The 25,318-nt window shown below is 49.0% G+C and overlaps 1 protein-coding gene across 2 annotated transcripts in view; it reads left to right on the top strand.

Annotated features, from left to right (window-relative positions):
• The window catches only part of CRMP1 (collapsin response mediator protein 1), a 211,069-nt gene that overhangs the window by 162,026 nt on the left and 23,725 nt on the right, over nt 1-25,318 (top strand). For both annotated transcript variants that reach the window (XM_078678488.1, XM_078678489.1), the window contains exon 11: nt 3,127-3,297. In XM_078678488.1, the coding sequence (XP_078534614.1) occupies nt 3,127-3,297 (171 nt within the window). The remainder of the gene's footprint in view (nt 1-3,126; nt 3,298-25,318) is intronic.

The following is a 25,318-nucleotide window of genomic DNA, read 5'->3' as shown; positions in this document are numbered from 1 at the left end:
TCGCGCCCCCAACTGCGTCCAAGCCGCTCCTGGACGCACCCATGGCCCGCTCTCCTGCCTCTCCTGCAGATTCATCGGCACCAACAACATCTCCGCTGCGACCACAACACTGACCCCCGACCCCAACCACCTAGAATGCATCCTTCTCAACACCCGCTCGGTCCACAGGCACGCCATTGACCTTTGGAACCTACTAGACACCATCTCCCCTGACGTCGCCTTCCTAACGGAAACATGGATGAACGCTTCCTCCGCCCCTGACATCGCCATTGCCATACCTGATGGCTATAAGATCACACACAAGGACCGCACTGACCATACAGGAGGTGGAATCGCTATCGTCCATAAGAAATCAATCCGCATCTCAACCAGCTCTGACGCCAACTTCGCCAACTCCGAACACCTTCACTTCCAGATCCACATCGACCCCAATACCACACTCCGAGGCACCCTCCTCTACAGACCACCAGGACCCCGCGCAAAATTCAGTGAAGACATCACGGACTTCATCACCCCACACGCGCTCCCCTCCAAAGACTACATCCTTCTGGGAGACCTCAACTTCCACCTTGAAAAGAACAACGACCGCAACACCGCCACCCTCCTGGACAACCTAGCCAACCTCGGACTTAAACAACTGGTCACTTCCCCCACCCACATCGCAGGTCACACACTCGACCCCATCTTCACCTCCAGCAATCATGTCTCCTTCAGCCACACTACGGATCTCCTCTGGACCGACCACAGCTGCGTTCACTTCACCTACAACAAACCGAAACCCAGCACCCACCTCCAACCAACTCTACAAAGAAACTGGAACAAAATCACCACGGAGCAGATCTCCACATCGCTCCTTCAAACCTCCCCAGCCCTCTCTTCTAACGCCAACGAAGCCGCATCTAACCTCACCCTCTGGCTATCCAACACCGCCGACACCTTAGCACCAATGAAAAAACGTCAACACACACTTGGCATCAAGAAGGCCTCATGGTTCAACGATGACCTCAAGAAGTCCAAGAAACTGTGCCGCTCCCTCGAAAAGGCCTGGAAAAAAGACCCATCCACCAGCAACAAAGACGCCTTCAAAAGCGCCATCCGTACTCACCACCAACTGATCCGAAAAGCCAAGAAAACAGCATTCAAAGATCGACTTGACAACAACGCCCACAACAGCAAGGAACTTTTCAACATCGTCAAGGAATTTTCCAACCCCTCGGCCAACGCCAACGACATCTCCCCCTCTCAAACCCTCTGCGATTCCCTAGCCTCTTTCTTCCACAACAAGATTGCTGACATCCACAACAGCTTTGACAACCAACCCGGAAGCCAACCCACCCTACCTTCAGCTGACCATCTTCCCCCCGTTAACACCCTTAACGCCTGGAACCCTATCTCCACTGAGGACACCATCCGCCTGATGAATTCCATCCACTCTGGATCCCCCACAGACCCATGCCCTCACCACATCTTCAACAAAGCAGACTCCGTCATAGCTCCTCACCTCCGAGACGTCATCAATTGCTCCTTCAACTCCGCCACCTTCCCAGAAAACTGGAAACACGCTGAACTCACCGCCCTTCTGAAAAAACCAACAGCAGACCCCACCGAACTCAAAAACTACCGCCCCATCTCGCTTCTTCCGTTCCCGGCCAAAGTCATCGAGAAAGCTGTCAACAACCAGCTCGCCGCCTTCCTCGAAGCCAACAATTCACTCGACCCCTCACAATCTGGCTTCCGAGCCAAACACAGTACTGAGACCGCCCTCATCGCAGCAACAGACGACATTCGAACTCTACTGGACAATGGAGACACAGTCGCCCTCATCCTCCTCGACCTTTCTGCAGCCTTCGACACAGTCTGCCACAGCACCCTTTTACACCGCCTCAGAAACATCGGAATCCAAGGAAAGGCACTGGAATGGATCACCTCGTTCCTCACCGGAAGAACCCAGAGAGTCCGCCTCCCACCATTCAAGTCCGAGGCCTCTGAAATCATCTGCGGCGTACCACAAGGATCCTCACTCAGTCCCACCCTCTTCAACGTATATATGAGCCCCCTCGCGGCCATCGCCCGCCAACACAACCTCAACATCATCTCTTACGCGGATGACACTCAACTGATCCTATCTCTCACCAAGGACCCCAGCACCGCCAAAACTAACCTTCACGAAGGAATGAAAGAAGTCGCCGAATGGATGAAACAAAGCCGACTGAAACTGAATTCAGACAAAACAGAAGTCCTCATCTTAGGTAAATCCCCCTCTGCATGGGACAACTCCTGGTGGCCGGAAGCCCTCGGAAATGCACCCATCCCGACAGACCATGCACGGAACCTTGGCGTCATCCTGGATGCCTCACTATCAATGAACAGACAAGTCAGCGCCGTATCCTCTTCCTGCTTTAACATTCTTCGCATGCTCAGAAAAACATTTCGCTGGATCCCCACCGAAACAAGGAAAACAGTCACCCATGCTCTGGTCACGAGCCGACTGGACTACGGAAACACCCTCTACGCAGGTACCACCGCTAAACTCCAGAAGAAACTACAACGAATCCAAAACGCCTCAGCCAGGCTCATATTAGACATCCCACGCAACGAACACATCTCTGGTCACCTTAAAGACCTCCACTGGCTACCCGTCAATAAGAGGATCACTTTCCGACTGCTCACCCACGCACACAAATCACTCTACGACATCGGACCAGATTGCCTCAACTCTCGACTGTCCTTCTACTCCCCCTCCCGCCAACTCCGCTCTTCCAGCCAAGCCCTCGCCACTGTACCTCGCATCAACAAGACCACCATGGGAGGCAGATCCTTCTCTTACCTGGCTGCCAAAACATGGAACTCACTCCCCGCCTACCTTCGCCTAACCCAGAATCACCTAGCGTTCAGAAAGCAGCTTAAAACGTGGATATTTGACAAATAATCCTCCTCCCCTTCCTAAGCGCCTTGAAACCCTCTGGGTATGTAGTGCGCTATATAAATTTCATGACTTGACTTGACTTGACTACAAATTGAATATAAAAGTCATTATTTAATGTTTTGAATGTTCTGATTTTATTTTATTTTGTATTGTCTGTATTTTTAAAATGTGCTTCAGTACTTTGTGTCTGCTTTCTTTAGGCCACCGGCAAGATGGACGAGAATCAGTTTGTTGCTGTCACCAGCAGCAACGCAGCCAAAATCTTTAACCTGTACCCAAGGAAAGGCCGGATCGCCGTTGGCTCTGATGCGGATGTGGTCATCTGGGATCCGGATCGGACAAAGAGCATCTCAGCCAAGAGCCACAAATCAGTAGGATGGATTCACTGTTTATGTTCTGAAATATATTGGTTGACATCTCAATGAACATCTAACCTAGTTGATTTAGCGATAATCTTTATTATTTTGAGGACATATTTTTCTTAAACACAATTTACATTGAGCAATGTGACATCTGTAAAGTATTATTCCAGATAGTAAGACACTGAAATTTAGCCAAATTTGTTAGTGTAGCTAAATGAAAGTAGGCAAATGGGCACCACACGTGAAATTGGAATACTCAAACGAAAAGTTGCAAAATTCATATCACCCAGCATTAGCAGGCGCTGGATATTTGACCTTTTAACAGCATAAACAAGCATACGCTCGAAAATTAACAGATGAAAATCTACTTAATTTTGGGAAATTATTTGTGAAATAGTGTATTTCTTTAAGAGAACAATATGGCTGCAGTGGTGTTCTTATCCCTATAGCATTCAGAGCACATTGCTAGTTTGAGGCCATGACTGTGAGTCTGACTGTTCCTAACTTGCAATTCACCTCATGACTAATAGGATACTAGGACCCTTGACAGTACCTTTGTTAAGCTGGGGTGTTGAAAGCAAAATCAATACCGATTTCTAATAGAGTGAGCTAGACCCGTGATGTAATAAAAAATGGGATAAAGTACCACCCTCTCTACATTATGAAGCTACTGCAATTCAGGGAGGAGTTCTACGACTTACAAAGAGGTAAAGATGGAGTCCATTTATTGGTCACAGAACTTTAAGTTGACCCGATTCATCTCTCACAATACCCAGTAAGGGAGCTTCCCAGCCCATATAACATGTGGACCGCTTGGCCTCTACTTCTCCAAATATATGACATAGCTGAAAAGTGGTTCCTTGTTATGTGGGACATCTTCTGCCGGTCCCGTCTTTTAAGTCTGCAGAGCCTTAAATGCTGGGATTTTCAAAGTTGAAACTAAATTGTATGTCCCAGGATGCAACCTATTGCAGGCCAGAAGGACCAAACTTGCCAAAGACGTCACACAAGGCTGGGGGGAGGGGTGGGTTGTTTCTTGTAGCTGTGCCTGTGCAGCTGCCAGGAATCAGCAGCCTGGAGCCATCCAAGAAACAAAAATCATTTATTTAATGGGTGTAGGGCAAGGAGCACATCTGTGCACTCCTCTACCCTCCATCTACAAAAGGAATGACTTCCAGGACACGCTTGCGCCACCCATCCTTACAGGCTGCCCAGGGTACAGCAGGCACTCCTTCTCAGAGATAATTAGAAAAGTGGCGTGCAGGGTCCAAGCTTTGCTTCTCTGACGTGACAGTATCATTTAAAGTAGGGTAGCCAACTGGCATGGGGGCAAATTCATCACGGTGAGTATAAAATTCCAGGACAAGGGGTCAAAATTCAGGATAAAAATTCAGGACAGGAGGTCAAAATTCAGAACAAAAATTCGGGGCAACAGGTATGCTTTGCAGACACATCAGTGGATATCATGCAATAGTACATAAATAAATAGGCAAGCAACATAAGTAAAAGTCACTTATCCTGCCCTGTCACTTTCTCTTGCCCGGTCACTCCTCCTACCCCATCACCGCTCCTTCCCTGTCATTTCCCCTGCCCCATCACTGCTCCTGCCTGTTCACTGCTCCTGCCCCGTCACTGCTCCTCCCCCGTCACTGCTCCTGCCCGTTCACTGCTCCTACCCGTTATCTTCTCCTGCCTGTTTACTGCTCCTACCCGTTCACTGCTCCTACTCCGTCACTTCTCTTCCCCGTCACTTCACCTGCCCCATCATTTCTCCTGCCCCGTCACTGCTCCTGCCCGTTCACTGCTCCTGCCCTTTCACTGCTCCTGTCCAGTCAGTACTCCTGCTCATGCTCGATCAACGCTCCTGCCTCGTCACTTCCCCTGTCCCTCACCTCTCATGCCCCGTCACTTCTCCTGGTGCATCGCTTCTCCTGCCACACCACTTCTCCTACCCTGTTCACTGCCCCAGCCCTGTTCACCTCTCCTGTCTGTTCACTGCTCCTGTCTGTGCACCGCTCCTGTCTTTTCACTGCTTCCGCCTGGTTACCACTCCTGCTCATGCCTTATCACCACTTCTGCCCGTCACTTCTGCTTTGTCACTTCTCCTGCCCCGTCACCTCTCCTGCCCCATCATTTCTCCTGCCCCGTCACATCTCCTGGTACATCACTTCTCATGCCCCGTCACTTCTCCTGCCCCGTCACTTCTCCTGCCCGTCACTTCTCCTGCCTGGTCACCACTACTGCACTTCACTTCGCCTGCGTCGTCACCACTCCTGCCTGGTCACCACTCTTGCGCCGGTCACCTCTCCTGCCCGGTCAACACCACTGCCCTTCACTTCTCTTGCCCGGTCCCCTCTCCTGCCCAGTCACCTCTCTTTTCTTGTTGCCTCTCCTGCCCTGTCACTGCTCCTGCCCCGTCACTGCTCCTGCCCCATCACTGCTTCTGCCCCATCACTTTTCCTGCCCCGTCACTGCTCCTGCCCGTTCACTGATCCTGCCCGTTCACTGCTCCTGTCCAGTCAGCACTCCTGCTCATGCCCGATCGCCACTCCTGCCCCATCACTTCTCCTGTCCCATCACTTCTCCTTCCCCATTACCTCTCCTTTCCTGTCGCCTCCCCTGTCCTGTCACTGCTCCTGACCCATCACCTCTCCTGCCCTGTCACTTCTCCTGCCCCGTCACTTCTCCTGCCCTGTCACTTCTCCTGCTCGTTACTTCTCCTGCCCGGTCACCTCTCCTGCCCCATCACCTCTCCTTTCCTGTCCCCTTTTCTGTCCCGTCACTGCCCTGGCCCTGTTCACTCTGTGTACAACATTTACAAATTACACAAGGTGGCAAGTTCCCCACAGTACTCTGTTTGGGGAAAGCTCCTGTGTAATCTCTAACTAGATCTCACTGGCACATGATATGCTGAAGGCAGACGGCAGGCGCATTGTCATTCAAAAGGGGACAATCAGCCTCAATCGGAATGACAATGGCAGCCGCGGACCGTGGAGGGAGTTGCAGTGGGGCAGAAAGGTGGGGCGGGGGAAGGGCAGAGTGGGGGGTGCTAAAAACCGAATATGGATAATTGGAGGTAAGTAAACAATGTAATAAATAAAATGAATGTCGTAGCGCGCCCTGCATCGCAAAATGCGATGCAGCCCAAGCTACAAAATTCGTTTTCTTAATTAAATTGTTTGCTTACCTCCAATGATCCATATTCCGGTTTTTAGCACCCCCACCATGCCCCTCCCCCGCCCCGCCTTTCTGCCCCACTGCAACTCCCTCCACGGGCCGCGGCTGGACAATGGGCCTGCCCACAGTCTGTGAGAGCTCAGGGAGGGGCTGCTGCAGCCTTTGGAGTTCAAAAGAGAAGTGCGAGCTGGCCCCTGAGAACTTTTAATCTCTTGGGGCTTCTTGCAGGGAACACTATAATTAATGTCCAAAATTACGGACAAAAGGTGTCCGTAAAAGGAATGACTACGGACAACGAACATCACACCAAAATGATGGAGCGTCCGTAAACTTTACGGACAGTTGGTCACCCTACTTTTAAGACTGCTGCTGATACGCAGACGGTGATTGGGTGCAGCCTGTTCTAAGTCACATGTATGTTTGCCTAAGTCCCTTTTATTGAGTTTCTGAAGAGCGCCTACTTCTCATTCCAAAGATCACACCCTCATCCTTAGCAGTCATACCCCTGAAATCTAATAATACCTATTCTCCTGTAGTTCACCTACTAATACTGCGAACCATTTGCATGTGTTTGCATACCCAACTCCCACGAAAAACCACACCTACCTCCGATTACTTAATTCACCACATAGAAATTGGAGTAAATGCATCCAATAGTTTTGTTATGAGCACAAAACTAATCGCAATAACCAACAATACCACCGAAAAAAAATATTACCTTTGGCTTTTGGAGCAGCGGGTTGCCCTGCGTAAAGCACTTGAATGCTTCGTCAGAGTTTGTTGGTGCTATATATATATATATGTATGCAATTATAGTACAATACAATATATAACCAGCCTGGCCCACTTTAATACTAACACAATAACACTAAGTGGTCGGGCAGACTATTGTAGTTTAAACAGGATGCATAATCATTTCACAAAACTGCTTAACCCCTTTGACGCTCATGACGAGCCCAGCTCGTCATGGAGTTTCCATTGGTTTCAATGGAAAGTCAATGGGAAGAGGTGGATGTACCTTAGCATCCAAGTGGTTAATACTATTACACTAACATAAGATAAAACTACTTAGGCACATGTCCATCACCCACAAATTAATCTTCCCATTGCCAGATGACTAGATATGGAATTACCTTAGAAACGTGTCACATGCAGCTGGCCAATTTATTTATTTTGTTTCTTATATAGCGCCGGAATCGACCCCAAGAGGTATCTCCGCGCTTTTAAGATCTTCCAGGATGCCAGATCAAACCATAGTCATAGGAGCCCTAGATCTTACACAGCCTGAAACAGATAAGTCTTCCAGGATTTCTTAAAGGCATGTAGATTGGTAATTTGTCTTAAGGTTAGGGGCAGAGTGTTCCAGAGAGTGGGGCCCTTTTAAGACAATGCACAACCTCCTTGTTTTGCCTTCTTAATCCGTGGAATCTGCAGCAATAATAAATTGCTAGATCGCAAAGAGCGGGTCGGAATATAAGGCTGAAATAATTCAGCCAGATATTTAGGGCCAGATCCACAAAGGCATCTGTGAATTACACAACAGACTTTAAACTCAATTCTCTGGCGGATGGGCAGCCAGTGGAGCTTATACAGAAGAGGGCGAGACGGGGACCTATTAGGAGCGTCAAGGACTAATCTGGCCGCAGTATTCTGGACCACCTGCAAATGGCTCAATTGCTCCTCGTTGGCTGAGAGGAGCAGTCCATTGCAGTAGTCCAATCTACTGACGACCAATGTCTGAACCAGTGTTTTCCTATAGCAATCATCCAGGAATGGGAACACACGCCTCAGGAGCCCAATGGTCCTGAAGCAGGTTCCCGCCACCAGATTCACATGTTCCTTTAGTAATAATGCTTGGTCAAGCCGTACTCCCAGATTTTTCACTATCTGCTTGGGGCAAGGAGCAGCTCCTAAATCCGTGGGCCACCACTCAGGCGACCATAGGAGGGGGGCTTCTCCAAAAAGCATGACCTCCGTCTTGCTCACATTACATTGTAAGCAATTGGAGGTCATCCAGTCAGATACTGCTCTCATACCGGTGGCAAATGCATGTTTAATTGCCGGTGTCATGGTATGGAAGGGAAACAGAAGCTGGGTATCATCAGCATACGATACTGGGGTGAACCCATATTCTCTTACAATATCCGCCAAGGGGGCCACATACACATTAAAAAGTGTGGGGCTTGGCATGAGCCCTGAGGGCCCCCCTTAGTGAGCTCCCTAAAGATCGAATAATGGGAGCCCAACTTGACGGTTTGTGATCGACCCAAGAGAAAGCTTTCCAGCCAGGCCAGAGCCGAGCCGCCTATTCCCACCTTCTGCAGACGACCGAGAAGAATATCATGTGAAACCGTATCGAAGGCGGCGGATAAATCCAACAGCACCAAGATCATGAAACCTCCTCTATCCTGTGCCATCCTGATGGTATTGGTCACGGAGAGGAGGGCCGACTCAGTGCTGTGGTTAGGTCTGAACCCAGATTGAGAGTGGTCCAGACCACCTGCTGCCTCGATAAACTTAGATAGATAGGTATTCACATGTTTCTCGGTCATCTTACTGATGTGGGGAAGTAGGGAAATAGGACGGAGGTTGGAAAGGTCCGACCATGGCAAGGCTGCATTCTTTCGAATAGGGTTCACCACCGCTCTTTTCCATTCACCTGGCACATGCCCATCTCTAAGGGAGAGATTGATCACTGTTTGAATTCCAGGTAGGAGCAGGTTCCCTAATGTGCCCATCATCTTTGCTGGCAGGAGGTCTGAAGGAGACCCTGTTTTAATTAAACCAACCAGAGAAGTGACTTCAGAGAGAGTAATCTCCGGAAATTTGATAAGTGAGATATTGGCGCACACAGGAGACATAGGAGGAATAGAAGGAATAGGTGATGTCAGGGAGGAGCTGATGATATTACTCCCAACCGTCTCTGTTTGCTTGATCTTCTCATATACAAGCTCTATTTTATTCTCGAAGAATAATGATATTTCATCGCACAGGGTTTGAGAGAACTCGTCAGGGCTCTCGCAGGCCACAGGTTTTTATAAAGGACTGTAGAATCTTATAGAGCTCTCTAGGAGTATTGCCTGCTTCCTCCAGCTGTGATGCAAGACAGCTCCGTCTGGCCATCTTTAAGTTTTAATGATAAGAGGCCAGGGCATCAGTATACTCTTTCTTATTCGTATCCCTGTGTGATTTCCTCCAAGCTTTTTCGAGCTTTCTGCACTTCTGCTTCTCTCCTCTAAGTTCTTCAGTATACAATATCTCTTGTTTGTTTACTGAATGCTGTTTACAAAGCTTCAGTGGCGCCAATAGGTCTACCGCTTCTAAAAGAGCTGCGTTATACTTCGCTAAGCCGGACTCAACATCATCTATCTCTGTAAAGATGGGTTCCTTCCATACCCTCTGAAGTTCGTCCAGTGTTACCTTGCGCCAGGATCTTCGCAAAGCAGCAGGAAGAAACTTCTGATGTGGAGGGGCAAAGCCACAGATGAAGAATTCCACCATATAGTGGTCGGTCCAGCACACTTGAGATGTTGACCAATATTTCATTTTCAAGCAGTTAGTAAAAATTAGGTCCAGAATATGTCCACCAATATGTGTGGGATCATTATTTTGGATCTCTAGCCCTAATATTGCAAGATCAGAAAGTAATAATGCAGTATCGGGATGGTTAGGGAGATCCGCATGAATATTAAAATCTCCAAGGAGAATAAAATCTTCTTTGGCTTTTAGGTAAGGAGCCAGAAATTCCACTAGGGAAATAGAAAAGCCGCACTTGACCCTGGGGGGCGATACACTAGTGCCCCGGTCCAGTGAATTTTAGGAGTAAAAATAATCTTAAAAACCATAACTTCCATCATAGGACAACTCCTTTGTTCTAACAGGGAGATCTTCATGCCCTCCTCCTTATACACAATAGCAATACCTCCCCCAGTTTTGACAGGACGATCGAGTTTAAGTATTTTATATCCCTTAGGAACCCCCAACGTGATGGCGGGAACTGTGTGGGGCTTTAGCCAAGTTTCTGTAAGGAAACAGATATCTGGATTCACAGTATTGACCAGATCCCAAAAAGCAAGATGGTGCTTTGGTAGGGAGCGAATGTTTAAAAGAAAGCTCTTTAGACTGTTCACAGGCACAGTCTCCTCGATGTTAAAACTAGAGGAAAGGTTATGGGGAGAGATAGGAGGACAGGGTCTAATAGGTGGCTTATTTCCCTCAATGATACTACCAGTATCTAAAGTAGCCTGGAAGCAGCAATGAAAACATGAGAAAGGACCTTCAGGGCATAGAGAAGAGCGCACAGCGCAACCTACCAGAGGGAATGGCTGCAGATCTTTAAGTACCTGGGAGGAATACCTAATGCTATGACTCATAGTGGCGTCTGTGTCCTTTGAGACAAAGCCCATGGCCCCTGGTCCCGTCCAGTCACGGACGGACACAGACGGGCTTCTCTCTGGCTTGTCTCAGGCGCGTCCTCAGGCGCTCGCCTGCGCGCGACCGCTGCGCGCTCAGGGCGACGAAAGGGCTAAGTAGCCCCTCCTTGTGGGAGACTAGACCGCTACCGGATTGACCTAGCGGAAGTGTAGTAATTGTCAGGCACTTACCTGTCCGCCCTCTGCTCTACGGCACTAATTGCCGAGTCGGACCGAGGCGGGCAGGCTATACCATCGAGCGCCGACTTCTAAAGTGCAAGTGAGTTTTAAATCACCCCCAATACACAAAGCAGCGTGTGAGCAGATTCTTACAATATAAGGCAAAATGAATGCTATTAAAATAAAGCAAGTAGCGTGATTTTTAAAAAATATCAGATTCCTGAATTCAGAGGCATTAAAAGCTCATTCCGTTATAGCTGACCTGGTGCAAGCTATCTGGCGTCAAGCAAATCGGGGAGACACTGCCACTGTCCTCCCTATCCGCGGTCAGAGCGCAGCTCCTCGCTGCCTAAGGAGCCCCTCCATGTGGGAGACTAGACCGCTACCGGATTGACCTAGCGGAAGTGTAGTAATTGTCAGGCTCTTACCTGTCCGCCCTCCGCTCTACGGCACTAATTGCTAATTACATCTTTGATTTGGTCCACCACTGCAGGCCCTAACAAGCTTCACACTAACATTTCTTTTTAACATCCCACAATGACAATCAGATAAGGGCTGATATTAAAAAAGCCTATCAGGCAGATCTCTGCACATGACACAAAATACCTCAAAATTAACAACCCAGTGTGATAACTCGTTTAGTGGACCATGAAAATAAGAAAGACCATAAGGGAACTTGTAGAGCTGTTCAAAGCTGGCAGCTTACTGAAAAAGCCTTCTTTATCCATCATACAGCTAAGAGATGTGTCCCATAACACAATAACCGCACCTCGGTGGTCAGCATGTACGACATGGATACACTTCCCACATATGATTAAAACAAAGACAACACACTTCCAAACATGCACCCTACATGGTGTAGCGTGGACCCTAGGCGAGCGCCTTAGCACCACACACAAAGCACTAGCATGCTCTATATAAATGTTGCAATGCAATACAAAACTAACAGAAATCACCCTTATATGCACATTGATGTGAAATGTTGACAATATACTGGAGAAACTTAGAAAATGTCCTTGTGTAATTAGTTACATATATGCTGCCTATTTCAATGGCGAATGTTAAAGCCACGATCAAATAATCAATTTTCTATGGCGTTATCAAAACAAGTTTGGGTCCTGTACACTGCAGTTTATCCAAGAGAGCTTTGTATTCTATTTTGACATAAGCAGAGCTTTGCATTAATGTTTCCCCATCAGGAGTGTGTGTTTCTCATCACGTCACAAACACATTGCCATACTCGTCTTAGCATCCTACACCAAATATATGTTTTTATTCAGGGTTGTGTTTTTCACGTGAACTAAAGCAGTATTTCAGAATATTCTTCCAGAATAACTTCAACTTTCCAATCTATTAAAGTCAAAGCTCACTTCTCAGATATAACAAACCTATATATTTGCTAATCAGGCACACCTTGTATATATTCTTTAGATGAGGCATCAAAACACATTGGATGAGAGCAGAACTATCGAGGTGAAGCAGTTTGCTGAAAGTTTCATTCAAATGGAATGGTATGGTAATTGCACATCCCATCAAACAGGCCCAATTCATAAATTATACCAACTTTCCTTTTTTCCCCTGTGCCAGACGTTTTCTGAAGTGTGGTCTCAATAATGAAAGTTGAAGTTCCCTTATTACTGCAATATTTTACTGCCTCCTAAGTGTCTGCTTACTAATAACACAACATACGTTTAAAGGATGTTTTTTTCCGGCGTCTGTGCCTATTGGCAATAATTACCTAGACTGCGGAAAGGACGCGGTGACATCTTTCTGCTTGTGACCGAATTTGACCAAATAATTCATAGAACCAATGTCCGTATCTTTATTTCGGTCCTCAAAATGAGTTTCTGGGGTTGAAATAACTACTGCATATTGTAACTTATCAAACCTTCTTCTCTGAGGCAATGACGCCACCTATTGCAAACTGTACGTTATGACACAGTATCTGATATTAACGCTTTAAGAATAAGGTATGAACGAAGGCCATATTTATCAATGCTTTCCACCAGTGTAAAGTCACAAAAAGTGTTAGCGCTACTTTTTGTCAAGGGGATGTTCCATGGGTGATATATGGGCATTGTCATGCAACCATATTTGAAGTAAAACCTTATGTACTAAAAATGGGAAACAAGACTTCCCACCCAAACATTATCCCTCCACGAGGTAGGTATATATTTTCATTGAACTTTTCCAACTGTGCAGATGTGCTGTTCTGTAAAGGACAGATTCAAAATTGGAAAACGTTTTTTGCACTTAACTATGCTAGACACCACACACACATACTCTTTCACTATGATGCATGTTTCTTTGCTTGACTCAAGGCAACATAAAGTGTGCCAGTGCAAGAGTGATATAACGCTACTCTGTGGGTTCCCTTTCATGCAACACAGCTCAGCAACTTGTGTTGCTGTGCTATGCTGCCTTACTTGACTTCATAGTAAATTTGCCCCCAAATGTATATTTCTTCTCTAGGAGGAGATGCCGTTACTTCCCAAAAATCAAGTTGGCATTGCTATTGTAAATCTGGAAGAAATATTCTGATGGGCTTTAGTAAGGACTGTCGTCCATTTTTATTAACCTCTCTTACAAATGAACCTCTTGTTTGGAACAGTTGGTCTGATGGGCCAGTTTTTACTGATGATTTCTTTGATATCACCACAAACATTGCTTGCTGCAAGGAGAAATGCATGCAGTCTCTCATACCTTGCAAAACACCTGCAAAGTGTGTCTTTATGAGTTCAAAACTGCCTCTTTTTGCAGATGTGGGCCACTTTTTTTAGCTATTGGATTCGCTAATGGTGGCCACCTTTATTTTGATGCCCGGGCCTACTTACTGTTCCAGTTTGACCCCTACCTAGTTACGCGATCAGTTAAACCATACATTCATTTTGTAAGCATGCTATGCGTCTTTGGGGGCCTCCTGGACGGGTCCTAGATTTTATTTCACTTTCTAGTAATGAAAAAAATAAGGCTAGCAATCACTAATAATTGAATACTTTTTTACATTCTTTATAACTGGGCTGCAAAAACACAACAGTCTCGTTTGGTGACACAGAATCGCATTCCATAAAGAAATGTTAAATAAAAAGCACATGAAATAATTAAATAATGGCAGTACTTTCACCCTCTGCATTAACTGTTTCACTTTTAAGCCAGAATACTTGCCAGCTGTGGGAGATCTGGTTCCCTCAAACAAGATGGTGGCCGCCACAAACAACAAGTGGTGGGGCTGTTGAAGGGGGAAGAGGGGAGCGCGGGAGGGGGAGCACCAGGGTAAGATTAATAATAATTAAAATAAATAAACACTTACATGATCCTGCTGGCTATTTCCCACGTTGCGCCTCAGTGTTCTTCTTCCCCCGCGCCGCACGGCCACCAGCTGTGTGTGTGCCCCTCGCCTCGCTGCTGCTTGTAGCCTCGTTGTGCCTGCCTCTCCGCCCTAGCTGCCTGCCTCGCTTTCCCTGCCCCTCCGCCGTGTTTGCGTGTTGTTGTTGCATTGCCTTTTGTATTTCACTACTGTGCGTGTTGTAGATATAGCCTTGTTGTTAATTCTTCTGTAGTCCCCCTGTGCCCTGCCCTGCCCGCCCCGCTCCCCGATTCCCGCCGCTGTTCACGCGGCCACGCCCCCTTTTCGTTTTGTATCTTTCCCGCTCCCGCCTCCCAGCTCCCGCCTCCCAGCTGCTCCTCCCTCCCACTTGTCCATAAATGGCGACCGCGCGGCGCAGGTGAGTGTGACCTGTTCTCAGGACACCCCCGCGCCGCACGGCCACCAGCTGTGTGTGTGCCCCTCGCCTCGCTGCTGCTCGTAGCCTCGTTGTGCCTGCCTCTCCGCCCGAGCTGCCTGCCTCGCTTTCCCCGCCCCTCCGCCGTGTTTGCGTGTTGTTGTTGCATTGCCTTTTTGTATTTCACTACTGTGCGTGTTGTAGATATAGCCCTGTTGTAATTTCTACTGTTGTCCCCCTGTGCGCGTTGTAGATATAGCCTTGTTGTTAATTCTTCTGCAGTCCCCCTGTGCCCTCCCCGCCCCGCTCCCCGCTTCCCGCCGCTGTTCACGCGGCCACGCCCCCTTTTCGTTTTGTATCCTCCCCGCTCCCGCCTCCCAGCTGCTCCTCCCTCCCACTTAGCCATAAATGGCAACCGCGCAGACGCGCAGCGGTCACGCGCAGCGGACGCGCTGAATGTGCGCCAATGGCGTGCCAAAGGCAAGCCCGTCTGCGCCCGTCCGCGCCTGGACCGCGCCCAGCGCCAGGACCCCTGGCCCCCGCCGACGCCAGACAACACGACGGACCTACGACGCCGCCACCCTCAACGCACTCAACGCCGGTCCAACCCCCGCCTGCTGCCGAGCCACTCCGAAACGCACCCACGGAGCCTTCACCTGCCATGCCTGCAAATTCACCTGCATCCGGACCTGCACCGCTCCCGCCAAGCCGAGCGCCAGCAACAACCACCTCAAGTGCATCCTGCTCAACACCCGCTCCGTCCACAGACACGCCGTCGAACTCTGGAACCTGCTCGACACCACATCACCAGACGTCGCCTTCCTCACGGAAACCTGGATGAACGCCTCCTCAGCGCCAGACATCGCCATCGCCATCCCGGACGGATACAAGATCGTCCGGAGGGACCGCCTGAAACAGACTGGAGGAGGCATCGCCATCGTCCACAAGAACACAATCCGCATCACGACCGACGCCGACGACACCTACCCCGCCGCTGAACACCTACACTTCCAGATTCACACCGACCCAAAGACGACCCTCAGAGGTACCCTCGTCTACAGACCTCCGGGACCACGCACCCAATTCAGCAAATTTGAATTTGAATTTGAATTTAAAAACATTTGTACAGCGCTCGCATACCCAACGGTATCATGGCGCTAGTGGTGATCAGTGAATGGCGGCAGCAAAAGGGTTTAAGGGTAGGCTTGGGCGAACAAAAAGGTTTTAAGATTTTTACGGAAAAGGGGATACGAGAGGGAAGTGCGTAAAGCAATTGGGAGGGAATTCCAGAACGTTGGGGCCAGGACAGCAAATCTCACTCCGCCCGCCCTCTGCTTTTTAAAGCGGGGGATGGTAAGAAGGGCCAAATGGGTCGAGCGGAGTTCTCTGCCTGGACAGTATGGTTTAATAAGAGAGCAGATGAATTTAGGAGCAGTGCCGCTCTGGCTTGATAGGTAAGACAGCCGAGCTTAAACAGGGCACGCTCTCTTATAGGAAGCCAGTGCAGGGTCTTGAGTAAAGGGGTGACCCGATGATATCTGGGAAGGCCATGGATCAGACGGGCCGCCTGGTTCTGCACCAGTTGTAAACGGTGGATCATGTATGCAGGGGCTCCGTTATAGACTATGTTGCCATAGTCTATACGAGATAACACCATGGCCATCATGATGATTTTTAGTGCAGGGGGGGAAAAGAAACGGGAAACCTTCCTAATCACTCTGAGGGAAAAGAAAGATGAAGAGACCACAAAATTAACTTGTGGGAGAACCGAAAGCTGGGGATTTAGAAAGATACCCAAAGTCTTCACTTTGGGAACCGGGAGTGGAGGGACACCAAGGGAGGGGGGCCAAAAGGAGGGAGACCAGGGACTGCAGCCACCTCCGGTCAGGACCAGTTCGGTCTTGTCCGGATTGAGTTTGAGGTGGCTGCAGTTCATCCAATCTTGAATGAGGGTCATGATGGTTTGAACATTCAGAGCGGATGAAGGTGAATGGGACAGATTAAAGATTAACTGGAGATCATCCGCATAATTAAATACGGTGACCTCCAGTTGCTGTAACATAAAAATGAGGGGAAAAATATAAAGGTTAAACAGAAGAGGGGAGAGTGATGAACCCTGGGGAACCCCGCACTCTACCTTACGGGTGGCTGCTGCAAAATCAGCCAGATGGACTCTCTGTGTTCTCCCAGCCAGAAAGGACTGTAGCCAACAAAAGGCTAGGCCCTCAACCCCCGCCGCCCTGACACGGTTAAGAAGAATGGTGTGGTTCACCGTGTCAAAAGCGGTGGATAGGTCAAGGAGAATCAGGGCTTGCGGACGGTTGATGTCGATTCCGTCATGCAGCTTGTCCATAACTGAAATGACCACCTTTTCGGTAGAGTGCAGGGGGCGGAAACCAGCTTGACAGGGGGAGAGGCAATGATTTGCCTCAATGTGTGTGCTCAGCGTGGAAGTGATGTGGGTTTCGAGTACCTTAGCAAGGTAGGGGAGGAGTGAAATAGGGCGGTAATTAGAAGCAGAGGAGGGATCAGCGTCCAACTTTTTCAAAATTGGGATGACAACCGCTGATTTATGTGAGATGGGAACGTGGCCATGAATGAGGGAGTCATTGAGGAGGGTCGGGGGGGGGGTGAGGCAGACTGAGTAGATTTCCCTGAGTATGTTGGCAGGGGCAAAGTCCTGAGGCGAGCCTGATTTGACCCGTTGAAGCAGGGGACCGAGGGTATCAATGGTAAGGAGTGGGAAGTTGGTCAATTTGACAGAGGAGGGGGGGGGAAGGGTCCATGAAAGTGGGGGAGGGTTGGGGAATGTTATGTTTAATTTTTTCGACTTTATCTATAAAAAACTCGTTGAGCGAGTCACAGAGGAGTTGAGACGGGGGAATGGTAGATGTGGCTCTGGTGGAGGAGGCAAGCTCGTGAACAGTGGAGAAAATTTCTTTCGATTGTGACTCCGCAACCAATATCCTGTGGGTGTAATATTCAGCCTTAGCTTCCAGGATGGTCTTTTTGTAGGTATGCAGAGTGGCCAAATAGATGGTTTTTAAGGCAGGATCGTAAGTTCTACGCCAGGCTCTTTCAGCCCTTCTAGCAGCAAGTTTTTTCTCTTTCAGATCGGGGGTTAACCAACGGTTGGCTGCATGGACCCGTTTTACTGAAAGGCGCCTGAAGGGGGCGAATTTGTCTCCTGCCCTCGTGAGCCAGTTGTTAATTGCGGCCAGTTGAGGGCCGGCTGTCAGGCCAGTAAGGTCCGGGCAAGTCGTGGCCAGGGCCGAGCAAAGGGAGGGCATACTGACCTTACCCCATTTCCGAACCCAGGTATTTTTAGGAAGGGGGGGTTTGACCGGGAGTGATAGGGCAAGGGAGAACGTGATGGTAAAGTGATCTGACCAAGGGCAGGGAAAGATGATGGGCGGGGTGGATGGGATATTTAGTGTCCAAATTTGGTCCAGCGTGTGGCCATGTTGGTGGGTAGGACTATGAATAAGCGGTACAAAATTCAAATTTTCCATGAGGCAAGTAAATTCCTTGGACTGGGGGCTTTCGGCCGGGTCGTGGGGCCAGAAATTAAGATCCCCCAGTACAAGTACAGAAGAGTAATTTACTACCAGAGTGGCCAGCAAGGTCTGGATCTCAGGAAGGAACGAGGGAGTGGGCTGGGGGGGGGCGGTAGATGAGGACAAAAGTAAAAGGGACTTGCTGGGAGGTGGAACGAGCTACGAGAAGGTCAACATCGGTGATGGTAGGGGAAGGGAGGATATGGAAAGTGATGTCCGTGCGGGCTATTAGCGCCACTCCACCTCCCCGTTTGCCGTCAGAGCGATCCGCGCGAATGGCGGAGTAGGTAGATGGCAGGGCGGCAAGCACATTGGGGAGGGAGTCAGTCTTGAACCAGGTCTCAGTTAAAAACAGGAGGTCTGGTTCATTGGTGTCAAGATAGTCAAATAGCTCGTATTGATGATTTACGGCGGACCTGGTATTTAGAAGAGTAGCCGAGGTAGAAGGCTGTTGAGCAGGAGGGGCAGGGAGTGAAGGGGGGGCAGGGGTGGGTATGGAAGCAGATGGAACAGAAAATGGTGCAACACTAGGGGGGTGGGATGGAGGGGAACAATATAGGCCAAGATGTTGTAGGGCAGTAGTCGTGGCGGAATTTATACAGCCGGGGGACCATAAGAGGCAAAGCTGAGACGGGGTATAGGTGGTATAACCAGCAGCGTCCCGTGCCCCTAGCCCCGGCCGGCCGCGGACGGGCGCAGACGGGCTTAACTCAGGCGCAACTCCGGCGCGCATCCGTCGCGCCCGCTGCGCTGCCTCATGCTATCCGTATAAGTAGGGGCGGAGCGGCGGGGGAGGGGCAGGGCTGAGGTGGAAAACGAATGCCCAAGCCAAGATGGCGCCCGCTGCCACTGGGAGCCCGCAAAGGACCCGGTCAACCCAGCCGACAGCTCACCCCTAAATTCCCAAAAGTATTTAGATGCCTGCACAATTTGAAAGGAGGTTAAAAACAATTTAAAATACAATTTATGCCAGGAAGTCGCCTCCGCTCGCAATCAGCGGGGCGGGAGGTGGGAGAAGCAGCAGCTCGCCAAGCAACCGACCAATCAGCCCACTGCCACCGGGCCACTGGTCAGACACGAGGCATCAGCCCACACGCCCACACGCCCGCCCCTCCGCCGACTACATCCTTCTAGGGGACCTCAACTTCCACCTGGAGAACAACAAGGACCGCAACACCGTCACCCTGCTGGACAACCTCGCCAACCTCGGACTCAAGCAACTGGTCAACACCCCCACCCACTACGCCGGCCACACGCTTGATCCCGTCTTCTCATCCAGCAAGCACATCGCCTTCAGCCACTCCACCGGACTTCACTGGACCGACCACAGCTGCGTCCACTTCAGCTTCAGAAAAACCACCACCCACCACCACCCACAACAGGTTCCTCACAGAAACTGGAGCAAGATCACCGCCGACCAGCTCACCACTTCCCTCGTCCAGAACCCACCCGCCAGCACACCGGACCCCAACGAAGCAGCCCGCAAGTTCACGCACTGGCTGACCGCCTGCGCCGACGACCTCGCACCACTGAAGAACCCTCCCAGCAACCCCAGAAGCAAGAAGGCCCCCTGGTTCACCGAAGAACTCAAGGACTCCAAGAAGACCTGCCGCACCCTCGAGAAAGCCTGGCTCCTCGACCGGACCACTGACAACATGACCGCCCTCAAAGACGCCACCCGCAAGCACCACCAGCTCATCCGCACCACCAAGAAGAAATCACTGAAGGATCGACTGGACAACAATGCACACGACAGCAAGGAACTCTTCAGCATCGTCAAGGAGTTCTCCAACCCCAGCACCGGCAACAACGACATCACCCCTTCACAAGATCTCTGCAACTCCCTCGCCTCGTTCTTCCACCGCAAGATTGCCGACATCCACAACAGCTTCGGCGCACCATCCACGCACCCAACCACAGAACCAACGCACCCCACCGCCACCCTCCGCACCAGGACCACGGTGACCACCGAAGACACAGCCCGCACGATGAACACCATCCACTCCGGATCTCCGACTGACCCCTGCCCCCACCACGTATTCAACAAGGCCGACTCCACCATCGCACCCCAACTCCGAGACGTCATCAACACCTCCTTCGACACCGCCACCTTCCCGGAGAGCTGGAAGCGCGCCGAGCTCAGCGCCCTGCTGAAGAAACCAACAGCGGACCCCACCGACCTCAAGAACTTCCGCCCCATCTCGCTCCTCCCTTTTCCTGCCAAAGTCATCGAGAAGATCGCCAACAGACAACTTGCCGCCTTCCTCGAGACGAATGGATGCCTCGACCCCTCGCAGTCCGGTTTCAGAGCCAACCACAGCACCGAGACCGCCCTCATCGCAGCCACCGACGACATCCGAGCCCTTCTCGACAACGGGGAAACAGCGGCACTCATCCTCCTGGACCTCTCAGCAGCGTTCGACACGGTCTGCCACCGCACCCTAGTCCAACGCCTCAGCAACACCGGCATCCAAAAGAAGGCGCTGAAGTGGATCATATCGCTCCTCGCCGGAAGAACACGGAGAGTCCGCCTCCCCCCGTTTCGATCCGAGGCCACCGAAGTCATCTGCGGCGTCCCGCAAGGATCATCACTCAGCCCCACCCTCTTCAACGTCTACATGAGACCTCTCGCCACCATCGCACGCCAACACAACCTCAACATCATCTCCTACGCCGACGACACCCAGCTGATCCTCTCCCTCACCAGAGACCCCGAAGCCGCCAGAACCAGCCTCCACGAAGGGATGAAAGACGTCGCCGAGTGGATGAAGAACAGCCGCCTGAAACTGAACTCAGACAAGACGGAAGTCCTCATCCTGGGACCATCACCCTCCGCCTGGGACGACTCCTGGTGGCCCCCAGCCCTGGGTACCGCCCCCAAACCTACAGACCACGCACGCAACCTGGGCTTCATCCTGGACTCCTCCCTCTCGATGACCAGACAAGTCAACGCCGTCTCCTCTTCATGCTTTCACACCCTCCGCATGCTCCGCAAGATCTTCCGTTGGATCCCGACCAAAACCAGGAAGACGGTCACCTAGGCCCTCGTCACCAGCCGACTGGACTACGGAAACACCCTCTACGCTGGAACCACAGCCAAGCTACAGAAAAGACTCCAACGCATCCAGAACGCCTCCGCCCGACTCATCCTGGACATCCCCCGACGCAGCCACATCTCCGGCCACCTGAGGGACCTACACTGGCTCCCCGTCAACAAGAGGATCACGTTCAGGCTCCTCACCCACGCACACAAGTCTCTCCACGACCTGGGCCCTAAGCACCTCAACGAGCGCCTGACCTTCTACACGCCCACCCGCCAGCTACGGTCTGCTAGCCTCGCCCTCACCGCCGTACCACGCAACCGAAGAGCCACCGCCGGAGGCAGATCCTTCTCCTACCTGGCGGCCAAGACATGGAACTCCCTCCCCGTCCACCTTCGACTGACCCAGGACCACGTCGCCTTCAGGAGGCAACTCAAGACCTGGCTGTTCGAGCACTAGCGAACCCCTTCCCCCAAGCGCCTTGAGACCCTCCCGGGTGAGTAGCGCGCTATACAAGTGTTGTGATTGATTGATTGATTGATTGATCACATCACAGACATCCTGTGCAATCCCAGTGCTGCTTTCATGCTACGAGGGCAGCGCGGGGATTGACCTAAATGGGCTGCTTTACACTCCACTCAAAACAGGAGTTTGTGCTGTTTCTCCAAGCCTGAGACGGCCTGCCAAACACACATGCGCACTTAGAAGTGGACAAACCAATCCTTCTCTCCTTCCCCCTCCCATGGGCCAGGCCCGCCCCTCCCTAAGCACGATGATAGAATATCATTGTAATTGTTTCACCCGATGGCTCTTAGCCAATGGACAGACGCTCCTCCGTCATTGCAGAGGGGCTACTCCTGCTAAAGCAAACATGCAGCTAAGCAACAGCAGAATCCTAAATACGCTATTTGTATTATCCTCAATTAATACGAGATTCTGATTTGTGAGACATTGGCAATCTAAATACGCATGAGCTGACCTGCATACAGGAATCTCATTTTAGAGGTGCATATGCAATCAAAGAAAGTACCAGAGCTGGCTGAAGAACAGAATTAGGATTTGAAACCACCTCCCCATGACAAAATACGGCCCCACCAAAACTAAATTGCATTGATGGCGAGCACATCATGCTCTTAATGAATAGTAGGCAATGCATCCTCTCACATTTTTTGCTTTTAGCCTCCTCCTCTCAGTAGTTATCCCTGTCTCTCTCTTTCCTTCACTCTTTCCATCTACCTGTTGCTATCTCTTTTTCACTCTAATGCCTGCCATAACCTCCTTCTCTGCAATGCCCTCTTTATCTGTGTCACTAGTTACCTATCACTGTCCGTGTCTTGTATGCCACTACACTAACCTTTCTGCCATGTCCTCTTTCTGAGTCTCACCCTCATCATTCTTCTCGGCTATAGATCACCTTGTCAATTGGAGGACCTTCTTTGAAACGCAATGGTGAATGTTCCATCTACTCGGCTTCCTCTTGTCTCACACAATACAAATCTGCCTGTGAAGACCACTATTGATGGCAATAGTGACAAAATAATAATAACAGTGACTCATTTCAGCTGCCAAGATGACTCAGTGAGATTAGGCAATGCTGTTAACATCTGATGTGATCTGCAGGCCACAAGTTTGAATCCTGGCAAGGCCTTCTAATCCATCCTTTGTTGTTGTTGCTGCAGTACTTTTATCAATCTTGCCTTTTCAGCAAGAGGTGATCATTTATGTAAAGAGGCAATGCACGTGGGTCTGTGGCACAGATCAGTGGTATTGAGTTGTGGGAGTGTATCTTCCTAATTATTAATTTTATTTTGTATTATTTTGCATTTTTTGACCCTCTGGCTGAGCTTCATGCCTTTTGCTAAGAACCTTTGTCCCAACACCTCTCCTCATTACACCATGTTAAGACCAGGTTTTCCCTGGTCTTAATTTCGGCGTTGCCCCATATTTACGCCACACTTGTAAATATGGGGCAGCGGCAAAATCAATGGATGTTGCGGCGGACTGCACACCACAACACCGATTGCCCACCCCTTCCATGCTCAGTATAGCGTGAAAGGGTGCCTTGTTTACAAGACGGCGTTATGCCACGTTAACCGCTTGACCAGGGCGGCAATTCCGCTGCGTTGCGGCAGTTTAGCGCAGTGGGCGGGGCCGCGTCAGCCAACAGACGTGCGCAGCATTACGAAGGTAGTACTCGCAATGGCCGTTGACCGACAAACGCACGGAAGGGGTTTAGTGGCTTAACGCCTCCTTGTAAATAAGGCAAAGCCCCTCTCGGCACAGGAACGTCTTTAAAAGTGAAGTTTCTGTGGCTTCTAAATATGCCCCTCTTAAGGGCTATGGCTGCTACATAATGAATTCTTATAGTTAAGGTTGTTAAGGTGTCATGAGGTGCAGTTCGACAGCATGTTTACAAGTATAGGAGGACTATCTTGAAAAATTAAATTGGAGTTGGTATTCCACAAACATATATTTTCAGAAATATTGTGAGACACAAATATCATGTCAAAATATTGTGATGTCACAAATATCATGGGACAGAGCATAGAGGGTAAGAATATTGTTTTTTAAGTCATTTATATTTTTTAACTATAGTAATTTATAATACTGTTCTTTAATTATTTAGTTGAGTTTTATTAGTGTTGGTGTTTTAAATTGTTATCATTTTAATTCTAAGTATGTTGATTTTTTACATTATTTGTTAGTGTTTGGAGTCAATTCTGTTCTGGTTGTTGGGTTTGTCGAGCAATGGAAATATATTTAAATTTATTTTTCATTAATTTAGATTAGGGAAAAGTGAATCTGACCTTTCTCTAGTCTAACATTTTCCCTACTGTTGGTTATGCTGAAGTTGGAATAGTGGTTCTGATCCATCCAAGTCCAACACTTTCCCTACTGGGGTTATGTTGGACTGGGAATAGTAAGTTCAAAGTACTACAGTCTCCCCAGTGTTGCCTAGGTTGAAGTAGGAATAGAAAATATGACCTCTCCAAAGTCCAACTCTTTACCTACTGTGGCTTAAGTTGGAGTGGCAATAGTAAATCTAGCTCCGATGTCTAGCGCTTTTCTTACTGTTGTTCATGTTGGAGTGGGATAGTAAATCTGGCCCATCCAAGGTCCAACACTTTCCCTACTGTCGATAAATGAGAATGTATTATTTGTGTAGTACTATGGTAATGGTATTTTCTATTTTATTTATTTGTTGGTATTTTTATATTTCAATTATAATTTTAATATGTTAATTTTTTAATCATTTTAAATAATTTTAATTTTTTGTTTGTAAGTTATACAATTTCGCCTTTTTTATATTATATATATATTTTTAATGTATTAATATTGTTAAAGTTAATATAGTGTTTACTAGTTGAAATCCAATATATTTGCTTATTGTTTGACAATAATGTGGTCTTCTATACTTTAGTTGTAAATATTTTTTACTTTACATACAAAGTATATAAAGTCAATGGTTGTGTCCTCTATAGTTTGGTGATATTTTTGTCGCCAATATTTTTGTTAGTGATATTTAATCATAAAACCATAGAGTTATTTAATCTGCCTTAAAGTTGGTGGGACGTAGTAGTCTTCAACCCTCTCCAAATTCCACTAGTCAATTAGAGTGTTGTGGCTTGAAAGTTGCTACTCGAAGGAGTCACAAGCCAATCTAGTCCTTGTCTTTCATTAAAGTGATTACTACCTCTGCTTTCCTTTGGTTCAAAGTAAAGGAACATCAGGCTCTCATCCTTCTAAGTAGGCTTAACTCCATCAGGACAGGGGCCTATTTAAGTGTCCTGAATTTTCCACACTGGTAGAAGCTGAGAAGATTTATTACATCTTTGTTTTCTTTATTGTTGCACAAAGTTCATACAATAAGTATAATTAAACTGAATAATATTATCACTGGTCATTTACAGTGTCTAGAAGTGTGGTATCAAATGCTATGT

Source organism: Lissotriton helveticus, chromosome 2_2, assembly GCF_964261635.1.
Source record: "Lissotriton helveticus chromosome 2_2, aLisHel1.1, whole genome shotgun sequence".
Taxonomy (NCBI): domain Eukaryota; kingdom Metazoa; phylum Chordata; class Amphibia; order Caudata; family Salamandridae; genus Lissotriton; species Lissotriton helveticus.
This window is presented reverse-complemented; position numbering and strand designations above follow the sequence as displayed.